The 23,959-nt window shown below is 40.7% G+C and overlaps 2 protein-coding genes across 2 annotated transcripts in view; one reads left to right on the top strand and one right to left on the bottom strand.

Moving 5' to 3' along the window:
• Positions 1 to 18,917, bottom strand: part of Lmbrd2 (LMBR1 domain containing 2) — a 66,126-nt gene extending 47,209 nt beyond the window's left edge. The window contains exon 1 of the mRNA XM_055601045.1: positions 18,726 to 18,917. The gene's annotated coding sequence lies outside the window, so the exon portion shown is untranslated. The remainder of the gene's footprint in view (positions 1 to 18,725) is intronic.
• Positions 18,918 to 19,111: 194 nt separating this feature from the next.
• Positions 19,112 to 23,959, top strand: part of Skp2 (S-phase kinase associated protein 2) — a 28,583-nt gene continuing 23,735 nt past the window's right edge. Inside the window, exons 1-2 of the mRNA XM_055601134.1 lie at positions 19,112 to 19,282; positions 19,779 to 20,050. Coding sequence (XP_055457109.1) covers positions 19,275 to 19,282; positions 19,779 to 20,050 — 280 coding nt within the window. The 5' untranslated portion in view covers positions 19,112 to 19,274. The remainder of the gene's footprint in view (positions 19,283 to 19,778; positions 20,051 to 23,959) is intronic.

The following is a 23,959-nucleotide window of genomic DNA, read 5'->3' on the forward strand; positions in this document are numbered from 1 at the left end:
AAGAAAGAAAGAAAGAAAGAAAGAAAGAAAGAAAGAAAGAAAGAAAGATATCAGAAGATGGGAAGATCTCCCATGCTCATTGCTTGACAGGATTAACAAAGTAAAAATGGCTAAAAGCAATCTACAGATTCAATGTAATTTCTATCAAATACCAACAAAACTCTTTACAGACCTTCAAAGAAAATTTTTCATATGGAATAACAAGAAACCCAGAATAGCTAAAACAATCCTCTACAATAAAAAATCTTCTGGAGGTATCTCCATCCCTGATCTCAAGATGTACTATAGAGCAACAGTAATAAAAACTGCATGGTACTGTCATAGAAACAGAAAGGTGGATCAATGGAACCGAACAGAAGATCCAGAAATAAACCCACGCACCTATGGACAACTGATTTTTGACAGATGCCAAAACCATTCAATGGAAAAAAGGTAGCATCTTCAACAAAGGGTGCTGGTCTAACTGGATATCTACATGTAGAAAAATGCAAACAGAGCCATACTTATCACCCTGCATAAAACTAAAGTCCAAGTGGATCAAAGACTTCAACATAAAACCAGATACACTAAACGTATTAGAAGAAAAAGTAGGGAAGAGCCTGACCACAGTAGACAACTTCCTGAACAGAATCTAAGAGCAACAATTAACAAATGGGACCTCATGAAACTGAAAAGCTTCTGTAAAGCAAAGGACACTGTCATCAGAACAAAATGATAGCCTACATGCTGGGAAAAAAATCTTCACTAAACCTATAACTGATAGAGGGTTAATATCCAGAATATATAAAGAACTGAAGAAATTAAACAGCAACAAATCAAGTAATTCAATTTAAAAAAAGAGGCATAGAACAAAACAGAATTCTCAATTGGGGAATAATGAAAGGCAGAGAAACACTTAAAGAAATGCTCAATGTCCTTAGCTATCAGAGAAATACAAATAAAATGACAATGGGATTTCACCTTACACCCATCAGAATAGCTAAGATAAAAAACTCAAGTGACAACACATGCTGGAAAGGATGTGAACCCTCCTCCATTGCTGGTGGGAATGTAAACTTGTACAACCACTAAGGAAATCAATCTGGGGCTTTCCCAGAAAATTAGGAATAGCGCTACCTCAAGATTCCTCTATACGAGGCAGGGCAAGATGGCGGCGCCGGGAGGACTCTCATTCTGAGGAGCAGCACAGCAGGATTGGCACAGTGACCAGCAATCAGAACTCGCGGCCATAAAACACAAGTGGTTGTGTTTCTCAGGTGAGAGGATACCCCACAGTGGGGGATTCAATCAGCTTTAACTCACCCGGCTAAACCGCGGAAGAGATCCCCGTTCCGCCAGGCGCTTGGTCGCCAGCCCAGAGCTACCCGCCAGCGCGATCTGGTCACGGTCCCAGACTGAACTGTGGGCCCACAACACCACAGACTGGATTTCCCAGTCGAGAGATAACCCCACGGAGCAGGAAACAATTGAGACCGACCCCAGGTTACCCAGACATCCCCTGGAAAAGACTCGGGTTCCGCGGGTGCCCCAAGAGCCAGCCCGGACCCAGAGCCGGGAGGGACAAAGGCGCCTGCACAGAGCCCTGCCTGCGCGCGTGATTCGCCGCCTCAGAAAGAACTGTGGGCAACAGGGCACCAGGGCACCAGACTACGTGTCTCTGGCAGGAGGAAACCCCCAGCGGAGGGGGTCAGCAGCTCTAACGCTTAGGACACCCAGCACCAAAACACTTCCTGGACTCACGCAGACTCTAGTGCAGGCAGAAGCGCTGTGCTCTGCCGCCATTGTTGCGTTCCCCTGGGGCACTGGGACACACACACAGCTGCATCCTCGGACCTGCAGGAGCTGAAGAGCCATTACAGCAGCCCTCAGATACTGTGCCAGGGATCGGCCAGTTGTCCCTGGCTGGACTGCCAAAACTGTAGGAATCCCTGATCCTTCAGGGGGGCTGCACCCACAGCGTCTGGACCAGAGTGGTGCCTACATCCGCCATCCCAGACAGAGACACACAGCTTCTGGTCCAGAGTGAGGCACCCAGCCTCCAGACCAAAACAGTGCCCCCAGGCGCCAACTCAACCTAGGTGCACATTCTCCAGGTCCAGAGCAGAGCAATCAGCCTTTGGCCCAGAGACTTGCTGAGTGCACCTCCCACTTTCTCAGACAGAACTGTGCTCCCCAGGATAACAGACTGAGTTTCCCTGTTGGGAGAAAACCCCACAGCTAGGGAATCAGCAGTCTCTTCAAGAGGACTGTACATGGAAATTTAGTGAGCAGCAGCACACTAAATTTATAACAAGAAACCCAGCAGTGGGGCAGCTGTCTTGAGAAATTTTATGGGTAAGAGGAGATCCCCCCCTGCCTAACATAGACCACAGCTACTACTCAGGGCTATAAACCTGAGGTGAGCAGTGGCATCTCCGGAGAAACACTGGCCATACAGTGACCATAACCAAAAAGCAGAGAAGGACTCCTTCAGGAAAAATCATCTTCCGGCCAAGGGGATACTCCCTACCTCAGGACTCCAGGAAGCACAGAAACTAACAGCCAAAACCTAAATCAGCCCAATGGGTATAGGTCAGCGTAAAGGCTCAACCAACAAAAGACAGAGCAATATGGCATCTCCAGAACCCAGCCATCCAGGGGCGAACAGCCCTGAACAATGCAGCATAATAGAAAATCAAGAAGATGACCTTACATCTATGTTGATGAAGAGAATAATAGAGGAAACAGATAAAATACGTAAAGAATTAGAGGAAGATAAAACCAAACAGATCATGGCTATCCGTAAAGAAATGGAGGAAGATAAAGACAAGCAAATTAGGGCCATCCGTGAAGAAATATGGGAAGATGCAGCCAAACAGCTTGTGGCCTTCAGAGAAGAAATAATTAAATCACTGAAAGAAATCAAAGAGACAGAGTTGAAGGAACTAAAAGAAAAAGAGGAAAATACAAGCAGACAGGTGAAGGAAGTAAACAAAACAACTCAAGACCTGAAGATAGAACTAGAAAAATTAAAGAAAACACAAATGGAGGAAATAATGGAGAGGAAGAATTTAGGGAAGAAAACAGGAACTACAGAGGTAAGCATAACCAACAGAATATAAGAAATGGAAGAAAGAATCTCAGGTGTAGAAGATACAATGGAAGAAATCGATGTATCTGTCAAAGAAAATGTTAAATCCAAAAAATTCCTGACACAGACCGTCCAAGAAATCCAAGACAATATGAAAAGACAAAACCTAAGAATAATAGGAATAGAGGAAAAAGAAGATTCCCTTCTCCAAGGCCCAGAAAATATTTTCAACAAAATCATTGAAGAAAATTTCCCCAAGTTAAAGGAGAAGCCAATAAGGATACATGAGGCCTACAGAACACCCAACAAATTTGACCAGAAAAGAAAATCCTCCCGCCACATAATAATCAAAACAGGAAGTATACAGAACAAAGAAAAAATACTAAAAGCTGCAAGGGAAAAAGGCCAAGTAACATATAATGGCAAACCCATTAGAATCACACCTGACTTTTCAACAGAAACTATGAAAGCCAGAAGGGCCTGGACAGATATCATGCAGACCCTAAGAGAACACAGATGTCAACCCAGGCTACTATACCCTGCAAAACTCTCAGTCCTCATAGACGGAGAAAACAAGATATTCAATGACAAAAACAAATTTCAACAATACCTACATACAAATCCAGCATTACAGAAGACACTGGAAGGGAAAATACAACCCAAGAAAATTAGCTTCTGTCAAGAAAACACAGGAAATAATTAACCTTACTACAGCAAAACAAAAAGCAACCAAGCACACAAACTTATGAACACAGCCAACATCAAAATCAAAGGATCTAACAGCCACTGGTCATTAATCTCTCTCAACATCAATGGACTCAACTCTCCAGTAAAAAGACACAGATTAACAGAATGGATACGTAAACAAAACCCAGCAATCTGTTGCATACAAGAAACACACCTAAGACACAAAGATAGACATTACCTGAGGGTAAAAGGTTGGAAGATGACTTTCCAAGCAAATGGACCCAAGAAACAAGCAGGAGTAGCCATTCTAATATCTGATAAAATAGACTTTCAACCAAAATTAATCAAAAGAGATGAGGAAGGACACTTCATACTCATCAAGGGAAAATTCCACCAGGAAGACATCACAATCCTGAACATCTATGCCCCAAATACAAGAGCACCCACATTTGTAAAAGAAACATTGATAAAATTTAAACCACATATAGATCCCCACACATTGATAGTGGGAGACTTCAACACCCCACTCTCAACAAAGGACAGGTCAACAAAACAGAAATTAAACAAAGAAACAATATCTCTGACAGAGGTCATGAATCAAATGGACCTCACAGACATCTACAGAACTTTACACCCAAACACAAAAGAATTTACCTTCTTCTCAGCACCTCATGGAACCTTCTCCAAAATAGACCATATAGTTGGTCACAAAGCAAGCCTCAACAGATACAAGAAGACTGTTGTATCTTGTCTGATCACCATGGAATAAAGCTGGACTTCAACAACAACAGAAATAGCAAAAAGCCTACACACTCATGGAAACTGAACAACTTGTTACTAAATGACAGCTGGGTCAGGGAAGAAATAAAGAAAGAAATTAAAGCCTTTCTAGAACTCAATGAAAATGAAGACACAACATACCCTAACTTGTGGGACACAATGAAAGCAGTGCTAAGAGGAAAGTTCATAGCACTAAGTGCCTTCAAGAAGAAATTCGAGACAGCTCATTCAAGCAATTTAATGGCCCACTTAAAAACCCTAGAAAAAGAAGAAGCAGACACACCAAAAAGGAGTAGACGGCTGGAAATAATCAAACTCAGGGCTGAAATCAATCAATTAGAAACAAATAAAACAATACAAAGAATCAATGAAACCAAGAGCTGGTTCTTTGAGAAAATCAACAAGATAGACAAACCCTTAGCCAAGCTAACTAAAAGGCAGAGAGACACCACCCAAATCAACAAAATCAGAAATGAAAGGGGGGACATAACTACAGACACTGAGGAAATCCAAACAATCATTAGGACTTACTTCAAAAGTCTATATGCCACAAAATTTGAAAATCTAAATGAAATGGACAATTTTCTTGATCGATTTGACTCACCAAAGCTGAATCAGGACCAGGTAAATCAACTAAATAGTCCTATATTCCCCAAAGAAATAGAAGCAGTCATCAAAAGTCTCCCATCCAAAAAAAGCCCAGGACCAGATGGCTTCAGCGCAGAATTCTACCAGACCTTCAAAGAAGAGCTAACTCCAATTCTCTTCAAACTATTCCACAAAATAGAAACAGAAGGAACATTACCAAACTCATTCTATGAAGCCACAATCACCTTGGTACCTAAACCTCACAAAGACTCAACAAAGAAAGAGAATTTCAGGCCAATCTCCCTTATGAACATTGATGCAAAAATACTTAACAAAATACTTGCAAACCGGATCCAAGAACACATCAAAGATATTATCCACTATGACCAAGTAGGCTTCATCCCAGGTATGCAGGGCTGGTTCAATATACGGAAATCCATCAATGTGATCCACCATATTAACAAACTGAAAGAAAAAAACCACATGATAATCTCCCTAGATGCTGAAAAAGCATTTGACAAAATCCAACATCCATTCATGTTTAAAGTACTGGAGAGATCAGGGATACAAGGCACATATCTAAACATAGTAAAGGCGATATACAGCAAGCCTATAGCCAACATCAAACTGAACGGAGAGAAACTTAAAGCAATCCCTCTGAAATCAGGGACAAGACAAGGCTGCCCACTGTCTCCATATCTCTTCAACATAGTGCTGGAAGTCCTTGCTAGAGCAATAAGACAGTCGAAGGAGATCAAGGGGATACAGATGGGAAAAGAAGAAGTCAAATTATCACTATTTGCAGATGATATGATAGTATATATGAGTGACCCCAAAAACTCTACCAGGTAACTCCTACAGCTGATAAACACCTTCAGCAAAGTGGCCGGATATAAAATTAACTCAAAAAAATCAGTAGCACTCCTGTATACAAAAGACAAAAGGGCTGAGAAAGAAATTAGAGAAACAACACCATTCACAATAGCCACAAATGACATAAAGTACCTTGGCGTAACCCTAACCAAGCAAGTCAAAGACTTGTATGGAAAAAATTTCAAGTCTCTGAAGAAAGAATTAGAGGAAGATATGAGAAGATGGAAAGATCTCCCATGCTCATGGCTTGGCAGGATTAACATAGTAAAAATGGCCATCTTACCAAAAACAATCTACAGATTTAATGCAATTCCCATCAATTTACCAACAAAATTCTTTACAGACCTGGAAAGAAAAATTCTCACCTTCGTATGGAATAACAAGAAACACAGAATTGCTAAAACAATCCTGTACAATAAAAGATCTTCTGGAGGTATCTCCATCCCTGATCTCAAGCTGTACTATAGAGCAACAGTTATAAAAACTGCATGGTACTGGCATAGAAACAGAATGGTGGATCAATGGAATCGAACAGAAGACCCAGAAATAAACCCACACACTTACGGACACCTGATTTTTGACAAAGATGCCAAAACCATACAATGGAAAAAAGATAGCATCTTTAACAAATGGTGCTGGTCCAACTGGATGTCTACATGTAGAAAAATGCAAATAGATCCATACTTATCACCCTGCACAAAACTGAAGTCCAAGTGGATCAAAGACCTCAACATAAAACCAGACACATTAAATCGGCTAGAAAAAAAAGTGGGGAATACCCTAGAACTCATTGGTACAGGAGAAAACTTCCTGAACAGAACACCAACAGCACAGGCTCTAAGAGCAACAATCAATAAATGGGACCTCATAAAATTGAAAAGCTTCTGTAAAGCAAAGGACACCGTCATCAAAACAAAGCGACTGCCTACAGATTGGGAAAGAATCATCACCAACCCTCTATCTGACAGAGGACTCATATCCAATATATATAAAGAACTAAACAAGCTGAAAAGCAACAAACCAAGTAATCCACTTAAAAAATGGGGAACAGAGCTAAAGAGAGAATTCTCTGCAGAGGAATATCGAATGGCAGAGAAGCACTTAAAGAAATGCTCAACCTCATTAGCCATTAGGGAAATGCAAATCAAAACAACCCTGAGATTTCACCTTACACCCATCAGAATGGCCAAGATGAAAATCTCAAGGGACAACACATGCTGGAGAGGTTGTGGAGAAAGGGGAACCCTCCTCCACTGCTGGTGGGAATGTAAACTGGTACAACCACTCTGGAAATCAATCTGGCGCTTTCTCAGACAACTAGGAATAGCGCTTCCTCAAGATCCAGCCATACCACTCCTAGGCATATACCCAAAAGAGGCGCAAGTACACAACAAGGACATTTGTTCAACCATGTTTGTAGCAGCTTTATTTGTAATAGCCAGAAGCTGGAAACAACCCAGATGCCCCTCAACTGAAGAATGGATGCAGAAACTGTGGTACATCTATACAATGGAGTATTACTCAGCAATGAAAAATAAGGAAATCATGAAATTTGCAGGTAAATGGTGGGACCTGGAAAGGATCATCCTGAGTGAGTTGACCCAGAAGCAAAAAGACACTCACGGTATATACTCACTCATATAAACATACAATATAGAATAAACCCACTAAAAGCTGTACATCTAAACAAACTAAGCAAAAGAGAGGACCCTAACTAAAATGTTCAATCCCCATCCTGAAAGGCAAAGAGGATGTACATCAGAAGAAAACGAAAATAGGAAACAACCTCGGAACCCGCTACAGAGGGCCTCTGAAAGCCAGAAGAAAACAGGAAACAACCTTGAAACCTGCCACAGAGGGCCTCTGAAAGCTTCTGCAGTATAGACTGTCAAAGCAGATGCTGAGCCTGATGGCCAACTGATGGGCAGAGTGAATGGAATTTTATGTAAGAAGTGGGAAATAGTAAGAGCTGGAGGGAACGGGAACTCCACAAGCAGAGCAACAGAACAAGATAATTTGAACACAGGGAACTTCCCAGAGACTCATACTCCAACCAAGGACTATTTGTGGAGATGACCTGGAACCCCTGCACAGGTGTAGCCCATGGCAGTTCAGTGTCCAAGTGGTTTCCATAGTAATGGGAAGAGGGACTGCCTCTGACATAATCTGATTGGCCTGCTCGTTGATCACTTCCCCCTGAGGGGGGAGCAGCCTTACCAGGCCACAGTAGAGGACAATGCAGCCACTTTTGATGAGAACTGATAGACTAAGATCAGAAAGAAGGAGAGGAGGACCTCCCCTATCAGTGGACTTGGGGAGTGGCATGCATGCAGAAAGGGGAGGGAGGGTGGGATCGGCAGGGGAGGAGGGAGGGGCTCATGGGGGGATACAAAATGAATAAAGTGTAATTAATAAAAAAAAATAAAAGATTTAAAAAAAACAAAAAAAAACTAGGATGGCAAGAAAATTAAACTAAATAATTATATACAGCAAAATTAAAAGTTAATAAATTTCAGAAAAAAAAAAAAGATTCCGCTATACTACTCCTAGGCATATATCCAAAAGATGCTCAAGTATACAACAAGGACATTTGCTCAAACATGTTCATAGCAGCTTTATTCATAGTAGATAAAATCTGGAAAGAACCCAGATGTCCTTCAAATGAGGAATGGATACAGAAATTGTGGTACATTTACACAATGGAATACTGCTCAGCAATTAAAATCAAGAAAATCATGAAATTTGGAGGCAAATGGCAGGAACTTGAAAAAAATCATCCTGAGTGAGGTATCCCAGAAGCAGAAAAACACACATGGTATATACTCACTTATAAGTTGATATTAGACATATAATATAGGATAAACATACTAAAATCTATACACCTAAAGAAGCTAAGCAAGAAAGAGAACCCTGGGTAAGATGATCAATCATTCAGAAAGGTAAAAAGGACGGACATCAGAAGAGGGAGAAAATGGGGAACAGGACAGGAGTCTATCACAGAGGGCCTCTGAAAGACTCTGCCAAGCAGGGTATCAAAGCAGATGCTAAGGCTCATAGCCAAACTTTGGCCACAGTGCAGGGAATCTTATGAATGAATGAGGAGATAGAAAGAACTGGAGAGGACAGGAGCTCTACAAGAAGAGCAACAGAACCAAACAAACAAACAAACAAACAAAAATGGCCCTAGGGGTCTTTTCTGAGACTGATATTCAAGCCAAGGCCCATGCATGGAGACAACCTAGAACCCCTGTACAGATGTAGGCCATGGCAGCTCAGTCTCCAAGTGGGTACCCTAGTAAGGGGAACAGGGACTGTCTCTGACATGAACTCAGTGGCTGGCTCTTTGATCACCTCCCCCTGAGAGGGGAGCAGCCTTACCAGGCCACAGAGGAAGACAATACAGCCACTCCTGATGAGACCTGATATGTTAGGGTCAGATGAAAGGGGAGGTAGACCTTCCCTATAAGTGGACTGTGGGAATGGTATGGGAGGAGAAGAGGGAGGAAGGGCAGGATTGGGATGGGACAAAGGAGGGGGCTACAGCTGAGATGTAAAGTAAATAAATTGTAATAAATAAACTGTTCTTAATATTTTAAAGAATTAAGAAATTAAGAATTTCTTAACAGTTTTGTTATATCATTTGAGCAAGTTTGTTAATATTAAAACTGCCAGCGAAATACTTAAATTCTTTTTAACTTAAAATCCTTTTTACTTACAATATATTTTGATCATATTGTTTATCATCCTGCAACTCCTTGAAGATCACCTCCCCTATCCACCCAACTTCATGTTCTCTTTCTCAAAAGAACATAAAGCCAAAAGAAATACCAAAACAAAAAGTACACACACAAACACACATACACCACACACATACATAGAGAACAAAGCAACATAAAGTCCATTTTGTGTGGGCCAACTACTCCTGGGCATGAGGCCTGCCCTGGAGTGTGGTTGATATATCCAGTGACACTCCACTGGAGACAAATGATGTTCCTCTGTCAGCAGGTATCAGCTACACACAGATGTTTGGTTAGGGTGGGTCTTTGTAGCAGAACATTCTATAGAAGTAAGTTATCATAGAAATTTAGATATAAATTCTATTTTAGGAAGTTAGACATTTAGTAAAATAAAGTTGTCTCAGGTCATCCATAGCCAAGAATTTAAGATTTTCTAAAAGCAACAGAAACATTCAACAGTAACTTCACTAAAACATTATTCTTCTTTTGTGTTTTACCAAAATCAACTTTGATGATTTCAGGTTTCTAATAATCTGCTTTACAGGTAATCATTTGCCACTAATCTGTATAAATTTTACTTTCTCTTAAAAAATGGCTACTTTCCTATTTTATGTATAAAAAAGCTGCTGCTACCGCTGTTGCTACTACTACTATTACTATATTATTATTACTATTATATTAATATTATTGCAAAAGGGTCTCACTATCTAGATCATACTGTTCTGAAATTCATGATATAGCTTAGTTTTGTTTCAATCTCATCAATCTGTTACTATGAGTCACCTGAATGCTGGGATGACAGGCATGTGGCACCATAACTTATCGTACCTTACTGCTTAAGGTCATTAATTGGGGTTTGTGTTTTTTCCATATATTTAAGTCATGGTTCTGATATGGAGCCCAGGATAGCCTCTAACTCAATATAGAGCAGACACGCCTTGATCTGGTAACTCTACTATTCTACTTCCTCAGCATTGAGACAATGATTTTGTTCTGTTTGAAATCAGGTTTCATTTAGCTCAGGCTAGTTCTACCAAGAATGACCTTGACCTCTTGCCTTCATTGCCACGTGCTGGGTTTGCAGGCATGTGCCACCATACTCATCTGGAAAATATTTTTCATTGTAAATGTTTAATACAAACATCAGCAAGTGATTTTTAACTTCTAAAAAAAAAAAAAATAACAGCTAACTGAAGATAGCATGTGATTTTTTTTCCACCTTGAATCCTGAGCTAGGTAGTTGGATATGTGAAATGGCTAATAGCTTCAGAGCTTTTCCTGTCTCTGCCCCATCAAAAGGGAAACAGGCTTGTGCCACTTGACCCAGCTTAGTGTGTGGGTTCTGGGAAGCAAAACTCGGGCCCTCATGCTTGTATACCAGAACTTTTCCCACTGAACCATCTTCCTAGCTCCTCTTTTTAATTATTAATGATATCCTTGCATTGCCTTCTGTACTGAGACTCTCTGAAAGCAGAGATCTCTAAGGTAGTATCTGGTATATTTGAAGTATCTGTTGAAATAATAAATGAGTGATTACAAAATTTTACTATATTCTTCAGTACTTAAACTATTTTTAATTACTGCTTAATTCAAAAGCAATTTGAAACTTGTTACAACAAATTTTATAAATTAATTTCTACTGCTTTGTACCTTATCAACTGCTACTGAAAAATTTAAGTATCATACTCTGGGAAAAAATATGTACCTAAACTATTTTTAAGGCAAGCCTACATTAAATGATTAGGCGACATGCAAGTGGAATGTGCTGATGAAACCTGGTACCACCTTTAAGATCAAGCTTTATAAAAAATGTCACTCAGGGAAAATCAGTTTTCTCTAATGGAGTGTCACTGAGTAATTATCCACACTCCAGGACAGGCCCCATATCCAAGAGAAATTGTCTAACACAAAAGAAACTCAATGTTTTGTTTTGTTTTGTATGTATGTATGTATGTGTATGTATATGTGGGTAGGTGGACAGACATTTTGCTCCATTTGCATTGTTTTGGTTTTGATTGTTTGGTCTTATTGGCCTTTTGCTTGTTTTGATATTAGTTTCTGTCCAATTTTTGTTGTTTTTCTTGTTTTTCATTTTTGTTTTGAAAGAGAAAGTGAGAGAAAAAACAAACTTGGATGGGTAGGGATGTGGGAGGCTCTCGGAGTTGAGAAACAGAAGAACTTCAACAAAATATATGAAAACACTTTTTGATTAAAAAATGAAAAAAATGTTACTCAGTGTGAGTCTAGGCATATAGTGAGAATGGGTTACTTACAGACATTTGCTGAATTGTAGCTGTGTGTAACTCTGCCAAAGGAAACTCTGCCAAAGGAAAAATGTACCTTTAACCACAGCAAAGGTTGACTTATAGTCTTCAAACAGTATAATAGGCTTAGGGAGAAGATGATAATTAATATCTGGAAGTACCCTAGTTTTCAAGGGTTGGCATTAATACCACATAGCAAAGTTGATTTTACTCAAAAGCAAAATGCCAATTGATTTCATAATCTGACATGTAGCCAGATTGAACCCTTCAAATCATCAGGTCTAAAAGCCTTAAATATTTAAAACACAACTCCATCATTTTCCAATATCAAGATATTATTAAATATTATTTTCAAATGCTTTTATAACCATCTTGCTTAAACTAATGGTTCAGGAGTACTGTTCCTCTATGGAGTATGTTGTGGTTGATAATAGTTTTACATTCTAAACTCACTGTGAAAAAAATTTAAAGATTAAAATAATTTTGGAATTTAATGAATTCCAAATGTTCAAAACCAGAGAGGGCAGGAGAGAAGAGTGCAAGCAATAAAGAATAAGAAAAAGAGCAAGAAACAGAAGCAACTGATGAGAATACAAACAAACAAATAAAGAATTGACAAAAAGATGTGGAATCCTGAGACCTGATAGGCTAGGGTGAAATAGGATGAGAGGAAGACCTCACCTCCCAGTGGACTAGGGCAGAAGAATAGGATAGAAGAGGGAGGGAGGGTGAAATTGGGAGGAGACAAGGGAGGGGGACACAGCCAGGATACAAGTTGAATAAATTGAAATAAATGATGATGATGATGATGATGATAAATAGAAATGCCAAATCCACAAATTTTGAAACCAATAAAACAATTTGCAATTAACACCTAAGGCTTTATAGGGGTTTGTTTTGCCTTTTTTCTTTATTCAGGGCCTTCAGATGCTACACAAATTCCTGACCATTGAGCCACATCCCCTTGCAGTACTAATTTAAATAAGTATTTTAACTCAGATATGTGACATAATGAAAGCTAGATAACTCAAGATATAAGAACAAAAAATTAAAGTGAACAAAACAAGAAGCAAATGATAAAAAGTAAAGGAAGGCAGCCTCCCACTCTAATAAGAAATGTCTTAAATATAATCATCATTCTCATGGTTAAAGATTTCATGGCTAGAGTTTTTGAAATAGAAACTGTTGTCAAATGTCTCTCATCCAAAGAAAGCCCAGGGCCAGATGGTTTCAGCGCAGAATTCTACCAGACCTTCAAAGAAGAACTAACACCAATACTCTTCAAACTATCCCACAAAATAAAAACAGAAGGAACATTACCAAACTCATTCTATGAGGCCACAGTCACATTGAGACCCTACAAAGAAAAAGAACTTCAAACCAATCTCACTTATGAACATTGATGCAAAAATATGCAATAAAATACTCGCAAGCCAAATCCAAGAACACATCAAAGATATCATCCACCACGACCGAGTAGGCTTCATCCCAGGCATGCAGGGGTGGTTCAATATACAGAAATCCATCAATGTAATCCACCATATAAACAAACTGAAAAGAAAAAAAACAAAAAACATGATCATCTCCTTAGATGCCGAAAAAGCATTTGACAAAATTCAACACCCGTTCATGTTTAAAGTATTGGAGAGATCAGGGATACAAGGCACATACCTAAACATAGTAAAGGCAATATACAGCAAGTCTACAGCCAACATCAAACTCAATGGAGAGAAACTTAAATCAATCCCACTGAAATCAGTGACAAGGGAAGGCTGTCCATGCTCTCCTTATCTCTTCAACATAGTTCTTGAAGTCCTAGCTAGAGCAAAAATCAAAGGAGATCAAAGGGATAAAAATCGGAAAAGAAGAAGTCAAATTATCACTATTAGTAGATGACATGATAATATATATGAGAGACCCAAATAAATTCAACCAGAGAACTCCTTCAGCTGATAAACACCTCCAGCAAAGTGGCTGGATACAAAATTAACTAAAAAAAAAAAAAAATATATATATATATATATATATATATATATATATATATATATATATATCTGAAGCCCTCCTGTATACAAAAGACAAACTGGTTGAGAAATAAATTAGGGAAAACACACCCTTCACAATAGTCACCAATATCATAAAGTACCTTGGTGTAACTCTAACCAAGCAAATGAAAGACCTATATGAAAAAAAAATCTTCAAGTCACTGAAGAAAGAAAGTGAAGAAAATATGAGAAGATGGAAAGATATACCATGCTCATGGATCGGTAGGGTTAACATAGTGAAAATGGCCATCCTACCAAAAGCAATCTACAGATTCAATGCAATCCCCATCAAATTACCAACACAAATTTTTTTACAGACATTGAAAGAACAATCCTCAATTTCATATGGAATAACAAAAACCCCAGAATTGCTAAACCAATCCTGTATAATAAAAGATCTTATGGAGATATCTCATTCTCAGATCTCAAGCTGTACTATGGAGCAACAGTAATAAAAACTGCATGGTACTAGCATAGAAATAGACCGGTGGATCAATGGAATCACATCAAAGATCCAGAAATAAACCCACATACCTACAGACACCTGATTTTTGACACAGAAGCCAAAACGATACAAAGAAAAAAGAAAGCATCTTCAACAAATGGTGCTGCTCTAATTGGAAGTCTACATGTGGAAAAATGCAAATAGACCTATATTTATCTCCCTGCACAAGGTTAAAATCCAAGTATATCAAAGACCTCAACATAAAACCAGATACACTAAACCTATTAGAAGAAAAAGTGGGGAAGAGCCAGACCTCATTGGCACAGAAGACAACTTCCTGAACAGAACACCAACAGCACAGGCTCTAAGAGCAACAATTAATAAATGGGACCTCATGAAACTGAAAAGCTTCTGAAAAGCAAAGGACACTGTCTTCAGAACAAAATGATAACCTACAGGATGGGAAAGAATCTTCGCTAACCCTATATCTGACAGAGGGTTAATATCCAGAATATATAAAGAACTGAAGAAGTGAAACAGAGCCAAAATACCTGGGCCCAGGGGCCCTTCTGAGTCCAATACTCCAACTAAGGACCATGCATGGAAAGGGCCTGGACGCCCTGTTCAAAGGAAGCCTACTGGCTGCTCAGTTTCCGAGTGTGTTTCCTAGTAGGGAGGCAGGCGCTGTCTCTGACATGAACTCCGTGGCCAGCTCTTTGATCAACTCCAACTACAGTTGCAGCCTTGCCAGGCCACAGAGGAAGATGATGCAGCCAGCCTTAATGAGACCTGATAAGCTAGGGTCAGATAGAAGGGGAGAAGGTCCTCCCCTATCAGGGGACTAGGGAAAGGACAGGGGGAGAAGACGGAAGGAGTGGAACTGGGAGGATATGAGGGAGGAGGCTGCAGCAGGGATACAAAGTAAGTAATTGTAATAAATAAATATATAAATAAAATTAAATTTAAAAAAGACAATAGCAGAGGAGACTGTTTCACTTTAAAAATGACAAAAAGTCAGAATGGCTTTGTTTTTGTTTTGGTACTCGTAAGAGAGGACTTGACAAACCAGGTGACAAGGATTCCAAAGTGTGGCAAGAGACACAAGCAGATGATTCATCTTTAGCAAGGCATGAAAGGCTGAAGTTTGCAACCAGGTCAGTGGGTAAGGAGAACACTAAACTTTCAACAAACCCTTGAGGATTTCAGAATTTTGAGAATTAGTTTGCTATCAGACTTCTTCTTCACAAAGTAACAATTTTTACAAAGGAACTTGAAGATTTCGTTTATATTTAGGATATTACAGCTTACCTTATTTGCTTTGTTGAATTAGTTCCCATAATCTCGTGAGAAAAGATTGTTAGAATTTTGGCTTAATAAGGGAGAAAATGGAAGAGTGAATAAGTAATTTACTTATGTTCTCCCAGCAAGTTTGGGGCAAAACAGATCCAAACTAGCATCCTGAATATAGATGATGAATTTCAATTTCATGTCTCATCTCCAATCCAAACATCCTTTTTAAATGCAAGTTGTTCTAAATAATTTCTATGGTTCCATTTTCATAAAGAATAAATTTAAAATATTCTTTTATTCTTCAAGTTATATCAAAATTGGATGCTAAAAGAGTCATGTTTAATATAAAATCTAACTTTTTACTTCGTGAGTAATTATTCCATTTAGACTACAGTAGCTTTTTCTAATTTTCATGGGAGAACTACAAGGTAAAACAGAGTAAGGATCTTTTTGCTATTGATCTAGTCTTCCCATCACAGATTATTAAACCAAAGAAAGCTGAAGATTATTTTAAAACCAAGTATGAAAAATTTTGAACACAGGGGTCTTCCCAGAGACTCATACTCCAACCAAGCACCATGCATGGAGATAACCTAGAATCCCTGCACAGATGTAGCCCATGGCAGTTTAGTGTCCAAGTGGGTCTCATAGTAATGGAAAGAGGGACTGCCTCTGACATAATCTGATTGGCCTGCTCTTTGATCACCTCCCCCTGAGAAGGGGAGCAGCCTTACCAGGCCACAGAAGATGACAATGCAGCCACTCCTGATGAGATCTGATAGACTAAGATCAGAAGGAAGGAGAGAAGGACCTCCCCTATCAGTGGACTTGGGGAGGGGCATGTGTGAAGAAGGGGGAGGAAGGGTGGAACTGGGAAGGGAGGAGGGAGGGGCTTATGGGGGGGATACAAAGTGAATAAAGTGTAATTAATAAAATTAAATCAAATTTTAAAAAGCCAAGTATGAAAACACTTTTGCTATAACTATCTCCAGCATTTTGTTCCCCTCAGGTAAATAATATAAGGGGGGAAATTTCTTAAAACTCTCTATGTACATCATTGCCCTTATGCTTAATTGTATTACTCTGGCTATATTTGATTTTCAAATATGGGACCAACTAGTACTGAATACATGGCTTCATATACACACACGCATACATGCATACACACATAGACCGTATATAGCATGGTCAGCTATGATGGGCAGTCCTTCCTTTCTAGCATCTCCTGAGCCCTGAAAACATTGACTGTCTTGTAACTATGATGTGTTTTTAACTAAGAAAATGACAGTTATTGCCTTTTCCAAAAAATCTCATGTTTCTCAATTATAACATCATTTTGTGTTCTAGCTCAAGCTTCCAAAGAGTACTAGATATTATTCAACCTAATGACACTTCAGTTATTCTCTTATCATGAACTCAGATTAATTCTAATGCTAAAACTGTTTTAAGGCTTATTAAAATGAAATGCAATGTGTTTTGAGTAATATTAAATAAGATTAATCAGGAAATAAAATATTTTACATTGGCAGCAATCACAACATAGTACTTTAAGAGACCAGGAGCAGTCACTACATAGCTAATAACCTCAAATCTTCAATGGACACAATTCTTCTACCAAAAAGAATCATGTGTGCCAATTTAAACCTTTTCACCATATTAAGAAAACAGCTGTGATTAGAAATGTAAAAGAAAAACAGGTTCATTATCAAGGCAAAGTAGAGGCTCTTCAAAGTTCATTGGCTTTCCTATTCTAGAGAGTACACAGTGTCCACTAATTTAAATATCCTACTATTCTCTGGAAAGTCTTAGCTAAAACCACAGAACAAAGTTATATTTTATGCTTACTACATTTTTTTTTCTCGAGTGAGTTACAATCCTAACAGAAAGCACAAAGTTCAGGTGAAGGCAAATGTGTTTTCCAAAGTTACAAAAGGTAATCTTATATAAAATCGTAGAAGGTCTAGTTTTAACATACTTTCCATAACAGTTGAATGAACTGTGAATACTCGTTTCCCTAGTCTTTTCTTCGTTTAAATTAAAATCAATTTGCAAACAGATTTTTTTTTAACACCAATCTCACTTTCAGGAACTAAATTTCATGAATTGCTTCCTCTGTCACGAAGTAATTGATGCAAGGAACAGGCTAGAAACACATACCTGAGCATGTGGGATTTAATTCCATCACGAAAGGAATCTCGCCCTTCCCACCAAGAAACACAAACGTATGTCATCTAACATACTAAAACAGTATTCGCGCGTTTTAAGTGAAGTTAGCTTGCCTTTTCTCAGCTTTAGAAATCCTCCTCATTTTTAATGGACTTGAAATGCATTCCCCTACCCCCTACCCTGTTGCCCCGGAGTCACATTTTTCAGCAGTCTACACACTTTGAATTTCGCATGGTCATTCTAATCTAATCGCCCCGGACCTCTTCAGAGAGGCTGAATTAGCATAGTTTTTGGGCAGAGATTCAAAGAGAGGCTGTGGGTTGAGTCAGACACACCGTAACACCTTCTCAAGGTGGTTTCTTACTGCAAGAATAGCGTCATTCTTCCTTTTGCATTTGAGAGAGCCATCAAGGATAGGAAAGCATACAAGGGGGACCACTGCCGGCACCTGCTGCCCTAAAATTAAACCACTGCTTCTCTTGGAACTGCGCTTGGGCTTCAAAAGGCTTCCACTCGCCTGTTTTCTAGGTGAGGTTCGGATCACGTCCACAGACCCAGTCCTAAGGGCCGCCCACTGCCAGGTGAAATTAGCAGCCGGACGGCCGGCTGCCTGGCACGCCGCCCGCAGCCTCTCACCTGGCGGGAGACCGAGACCCCGGAGATGGGCCTGGCGACGGCGACCGCTCGGGATCTGGAGCCCCCCGGTCTATCTCCGCCAAGGCTGGGCCGGGACCCCAGACCCCGACGCGCCCCGCGCGCCCCCGCCCCTCTTCGGCTCACCGTCGGATCCCGCCAGGCAGCGTCCGAAATGGACTGAGAAGCCTCGCGTCCGCCGCAGCCTCCCGAGGTCAGGGACCCACAGTCCGAGGCGACCGTGGCGGTGGTCACCCGAAGGCCAATGGGCTCCGGGGAAAGGATAACCCACTCCCAGTCAATCGGCTGACATTTCCCCGTCAGCCGAAGCTCCGCCCACTTCCGCTTGCCCGTCCTCCGTCTTCAGTCCCTCTCTGCGCCGCGGGGGGTTGTGGGTATCTGGAGGGTTTGGCCAAAATATGGGTGGAGGAAGTAAGAGAGAAAGTAGTCGGACTATGAGCCAGGCTCGGAACTACAATTCCCAGCAGGCGACGGGGCGTCAGAAGGCGGCTGCTGGAGAGCGGGATGCAGAACTCCGCGCGCGCGGTAGTGATGGAACGTTGCTAGTTCGCGGGTCCAGCTGCTGGGGCCCCGGGGATCACTGTTCGCCGCGCGCTGGAGCGGGGGTCTGGGAGGCAAGCAGGCAGCTCATCGATTAATTGCAAGCATTCAGAACTCCTGAATTAGTAAATTACCATGCACAGGTAAACCGATTGCAAAGACGAGCAAAGCATGAATGAACTGTTTGAATTCTTTTAGGCCGCGAATGTTGCTTCTTGCTAAAATAATCTTGTTATGTGAATGGTAGTTGCTTAGTCCCTTCTTTTAAAGAAAGTGGATGGATAAATCTTTAGTCTGAATGTCGACCTTCCGTTTAATTTGGCTTCCTAATTAGGTTTTCCTTCCACTATTTTGAATCACGGTATGAATGCCGTCTGTCTTTTTCCCTCCACGGAAAGAAATTATTGAGGCCTTCTGCATGACCATAAATCCCACAGCTTTTCAAAGTGAGGTGTGATTGTGTTTCCGATTTTCTCTTTCATTCTTGAATTTTTCACACTGTAGTCACCTTAAAAAATGCAGTGCTGTTTCTTGCTATGACTTTTCTACACTGCATATGTGACGATTCTTTCATTCCTACCTTGGAATTATTTAGGGGTGTGCTTTCAAAAGGAATGGGGAATGTGTGCCCTTCTGCAGGAAGCACCTTCAGGAGATTCCGGACCAGAGTAGCAACGTCACCACCAGCTTCACGTGGGGATGGGATTCCAGCAAGACTTCTGAGCTGCTATCAGGCATGGGTGTCTCTGCCTTGGAGAAGGAGGAGGTGGACAGTGAGAACATCCCCCATGAACTGCTCTCAAACCTCGGCCACCCCCAGAGCCCTCCAAGGAAACGGCTAAAAAGCAAAGGGAGTGACAAAGACTTTGTGATCATCCGTAGGCCTAAGCTCAATCGAGAGAACTTTCCAGGTAGGGTATGGGGCTAAGATTCAAATTATGTAAGAAATGGATTGAACTATTTTGTTTGAACTAAATTGATTGAACTATGTCCTTGGGGGACTCAAGGAAATAGCCTAGTTTTGAAGTGTTCCAGTGAAATGGATTCCAGTCATTTAAGTCTCCTGGAATGTTCATAGGTCTTTATCTCCTGGTCCACAGTTGACTTGAAACTTTAAACCCACAAGACAGCATTCCTGCCCTTTTCCTTAGAAGGGAATCTCTGCTCAAAGTCCAGCTCAGCACACTGATAAATGGGAACATAAGCAGAGATCGTACAGGGTTCCTTTAGACTCTATTGCACTGCTTTGTACCAGAGTGACTTCTATATCTTAGTCACTTAAATTGTTTGTAGGTACATTAATAAGGTAAATGTTAATTTAAGTGCAGGAGACTTCCCTGCTCCACTTGCAAACAAGCTCTTGGGGTGTTGTATTTCCATTACTGTGGTATTATATTTTCATTTGTAGAGCCCTAAAACTTAATCTGCCCCCCACCCCATATCCATCTGGGTCGTTGTGTCTTTCCTTCCATGTGGCAAATGTCTCAAGCTTTTATCTTCTCTTTCTGAATTATTATAATGGATTTATAATTTCAGCTTTCTTAGTTCTGTCTCCAGGAGGCAGAATGGATTGATTAAAACAGAATTTATCAGCTGAGTGTGGTGGCTCATGCCTTTAATCCCAGCACTTGGGAGGCAGAGGCCAGCCTGGTCTACAAAGCAAGTCTAGGACAGCCAGGTTACACAGAGAAATCCTGTCTTGAAAAATCAAAAGAAAAACAGAAAAAACAAAATTTACTTTAAATGAATCTCTTGCTGATGACTCCCATTGCCTGATTTCTCAAGCGTTTTTTTAATTGCCTGCAGGGTAAATCAAGACTCAAGCACTCACAGCCATAGGGTAAATATAATGCATTGACCTGAGGCTATATCAGTTCCCCACACACACAGTCATTTATTTAAAAGAGTGATTTGGCAAGTATTGCTGAGAACAAACTATGTACTCCACAGTATATGCTAAGAATACAGCAGTGAGCAAAACACACACATCATAGAGCTTCCTTTAGTGAGGAAATACTATAAACACAATGGATGTCCTGTTTTATGTAATGTGTTAGGCTTCAGTGACTAAAACCAAAAATAGATCAAGCCAAGGGAGAGTGGAAGTCCCGGAATCATAAGAGAGATTGCAACCTGGGTATTGACGGAAACCCTTCATTGGACAAGGCAAGGAGGGGAGAGAGCAGTCTCTTCATATAAGGAATTGAAGGCAAAGGGAAGAGCCATCACCATCCTGGAGAAAAGGATGGGCCATAAAGTGGGAATGGCAGAGTAGGGAGAAGTACAGCCGCTGGTGGAGTGGAGAAGGTACAATCTTCCCTCAGAGAACCTCCACCCACCCCACCCCCACATATACACAACTTCTTTTGGTTTTTTGAGACAGGGTTTTTCTTTTTGGCTGTCCTGGAACTCACTCTGTAGACCAGGCTTGCCTCGAACTCAGATTTCCTTCTGCTCAAGTGCTGGGATTAAAGGCAGGGCCATCACCACCAGGCTCATTGAATCCTTTAAAGGGACACATCAGTAAACTGAGACTGAACTTTGCAGGTAGAGGATAGACCACAAACACTTGGGAGATTTTTTTAGAAATGTAGGGGAATGATAAACCGTGGTCAGATTCTAGATATATTTTAAATTTAGAGACAGTGGGGTTAGAAGAGTGTTGAGATTGTTCATGGAAGAGGTAAACAAAGTCTAAACTGAAATTGGCGAGGAGTGGAAAAACACTGAAGAAAACATAAAAGTGAAGTCTGGCAGTGCCAGCGTAAAGTGTATTCTTAGCTTTTCCCGTCTGGCATTCTCTGCAGACAGGTTGAAGAGCTGGTCAGTTGCTTGCTTTAAAATGCCTGTTTTGTAGTCTGGTGTTATGCACACCTTTAATCCCAGCTCTCTGGGAAGAAGAAGTGAGCAGATCTCTGTGAGTCCTGGGATTACAGGTGTATATCAGCACAGCAGCCTTCTTCTTGATGAGTCCGCATTGATGCCAGCTATGGTGGCACACATCAGTAATGCTTAGGAGGCTGAGGTTTGGGGATGGGGATTCCAGGAAAGCGTGAGCTTCACTGTCTCAAAATTGGAAACGAAACCAGATAAATAATAATGTATGAGGTTGACTAGAGGGGTTTGGTGGTAAGTTCAGACAAATCTGCATTTGAATCCTGATGCTGCCACTTACCTACCCTGGAAAATTACTTGAGCTTTGTGATCCTTGGTTCTTAATCTATGAAATGGAGTGAGAATTCCTACTGAAAGCGTTGCTATGAACGTTAAATAAACCTGTAAAGTTCTTATTATGATAGTGGCATATAATAGTTAATGCTGGTCAACAAAATTTATGGGAGTGTTGCTGGCTCCTAGGAGCTTGAAAAATGGGGTTGAAGAGGAAAGATAAAATATATAGCAGTATGTCTGCCAGGAAGATAGCGGTATAAGTAGCTCACCCTGAGTATTCTGTGTCCGGACAGAGCAATCCCATTGTGCAAAAGTGACTCACTTACCATCCCAGTGGATGTGGGAAGTTCTTTTTCACTCAGCAAACATATGGAGGAGAGAGGAACTGAACTGGTCCAGTCAATGAGTCTACATTTTGTTGTCTTTGTTTTTGTTGTTGTTGTTGTTTTGTTTCTTTTTTTTATTTTAAAGACATCTTGCTGTATACCTCTGATACTAACTATGTAGTCTTGAAATCTCAGCATTCCTCCTGCTTCAGATTATCTTACAAGTGCGAACGTGACAGCTTTGTGGTATCACATCCGAGCTTTTGTTTGTTTGTTTGTTTAAATAAACAATCATCTTACACTCCAGGTTGACCTAGAACTCGTGGCAATCCTGTCTTCCCATCAGCTTCCCAAGTGCTTGGATCACAAGCAGCAAGCCCAGAAATGAGCCTAGACTTTAAGATTGGCTTTTAAAATGTATGTCTAAAGTGAGAGAGAGAAAAAAAATCATGACATAGAGGGGTTTTGTGACCTAGGAGACAGGAGAGGCATCGGCACACATTTATGCATGCATGGACTTCCATGCACGTCCATTGGTTAGTCGCTATGAATAAGGAGTGGCCTCATGATGTAAGCTGAAAGACAGCTGCTGTGCAAGAGTCCCACCAAGCCCCTAGAAGCAAGCTTAGGCCTCCAGTGTAGCTGGATTCTCATCTCTTCGAGTTTTGCTTGCAGTTGTCAGGACAGGTGGCTAATAACTCTGCCAGGATTAGGGCAGGACAGGCCACACCTGCTGTACCAGAGATCTGGTGACTGGCCCAGGGCTTTTGTTGGTTCTTTGCTAGAGCAAGCTTTCCCCATGGGCTGCATTCCAGCCTCACATCTGGCAACTAAATTCCTCTGCATCTGTTTCTGTGAGATGACTAAAGCTATGTGAGAATCCTATAGCAGAGCAGTTCTGGCTGGCTCTTGGGGCCAGTGCACGGAAGGAACTGGGAGGAAACAGTCCAAAGGGAAGCCAGCAGCGGAAAGAGGGAAATGACATTTTATTCATGGTCATTAAGAGCCTGTCCCTGTCTTTTAAATAGGTGAGGACCATGAAAATGTGGTTGAACTAATGTGTTGATGAGCTCTTCCAAGGCTGTTAAGGCAGTTCAGATTCCAGACCCTACAGAGGTTCTCTCTTAGACTGAAGCTCCAAAGTTCAGAGTATATCAGAATTCACAAGGGATCTTGATCAAAGTACAGAGTTCCAGAGATTTTGATCCAAGAATTTCTTTAGCCTGAGAATCTGTTTTAATACCCCAAAGCAAACATCTTTCTCTCAATACTTTAACTAGTAAGAAATATATTTTATATTGCAATAGGGGAATTTGAAATAAG

Source organism: Psammomys obesus, unplaced genomic scaffold (assembly GCF_907164565.1).
Source record: "Psammomys obesus unplaced genomic scaffold, mPsaObe1.curated_primary_1811, whole genome shotgun sequence".
In the NCBI taxonomy this organism is placed as follows: domain Eukaryota; kingdom Metazoa; phylum Chordata; class Mammalia; order Rodentia; family Muridae; genus Psammomys; species Psammomys obesus.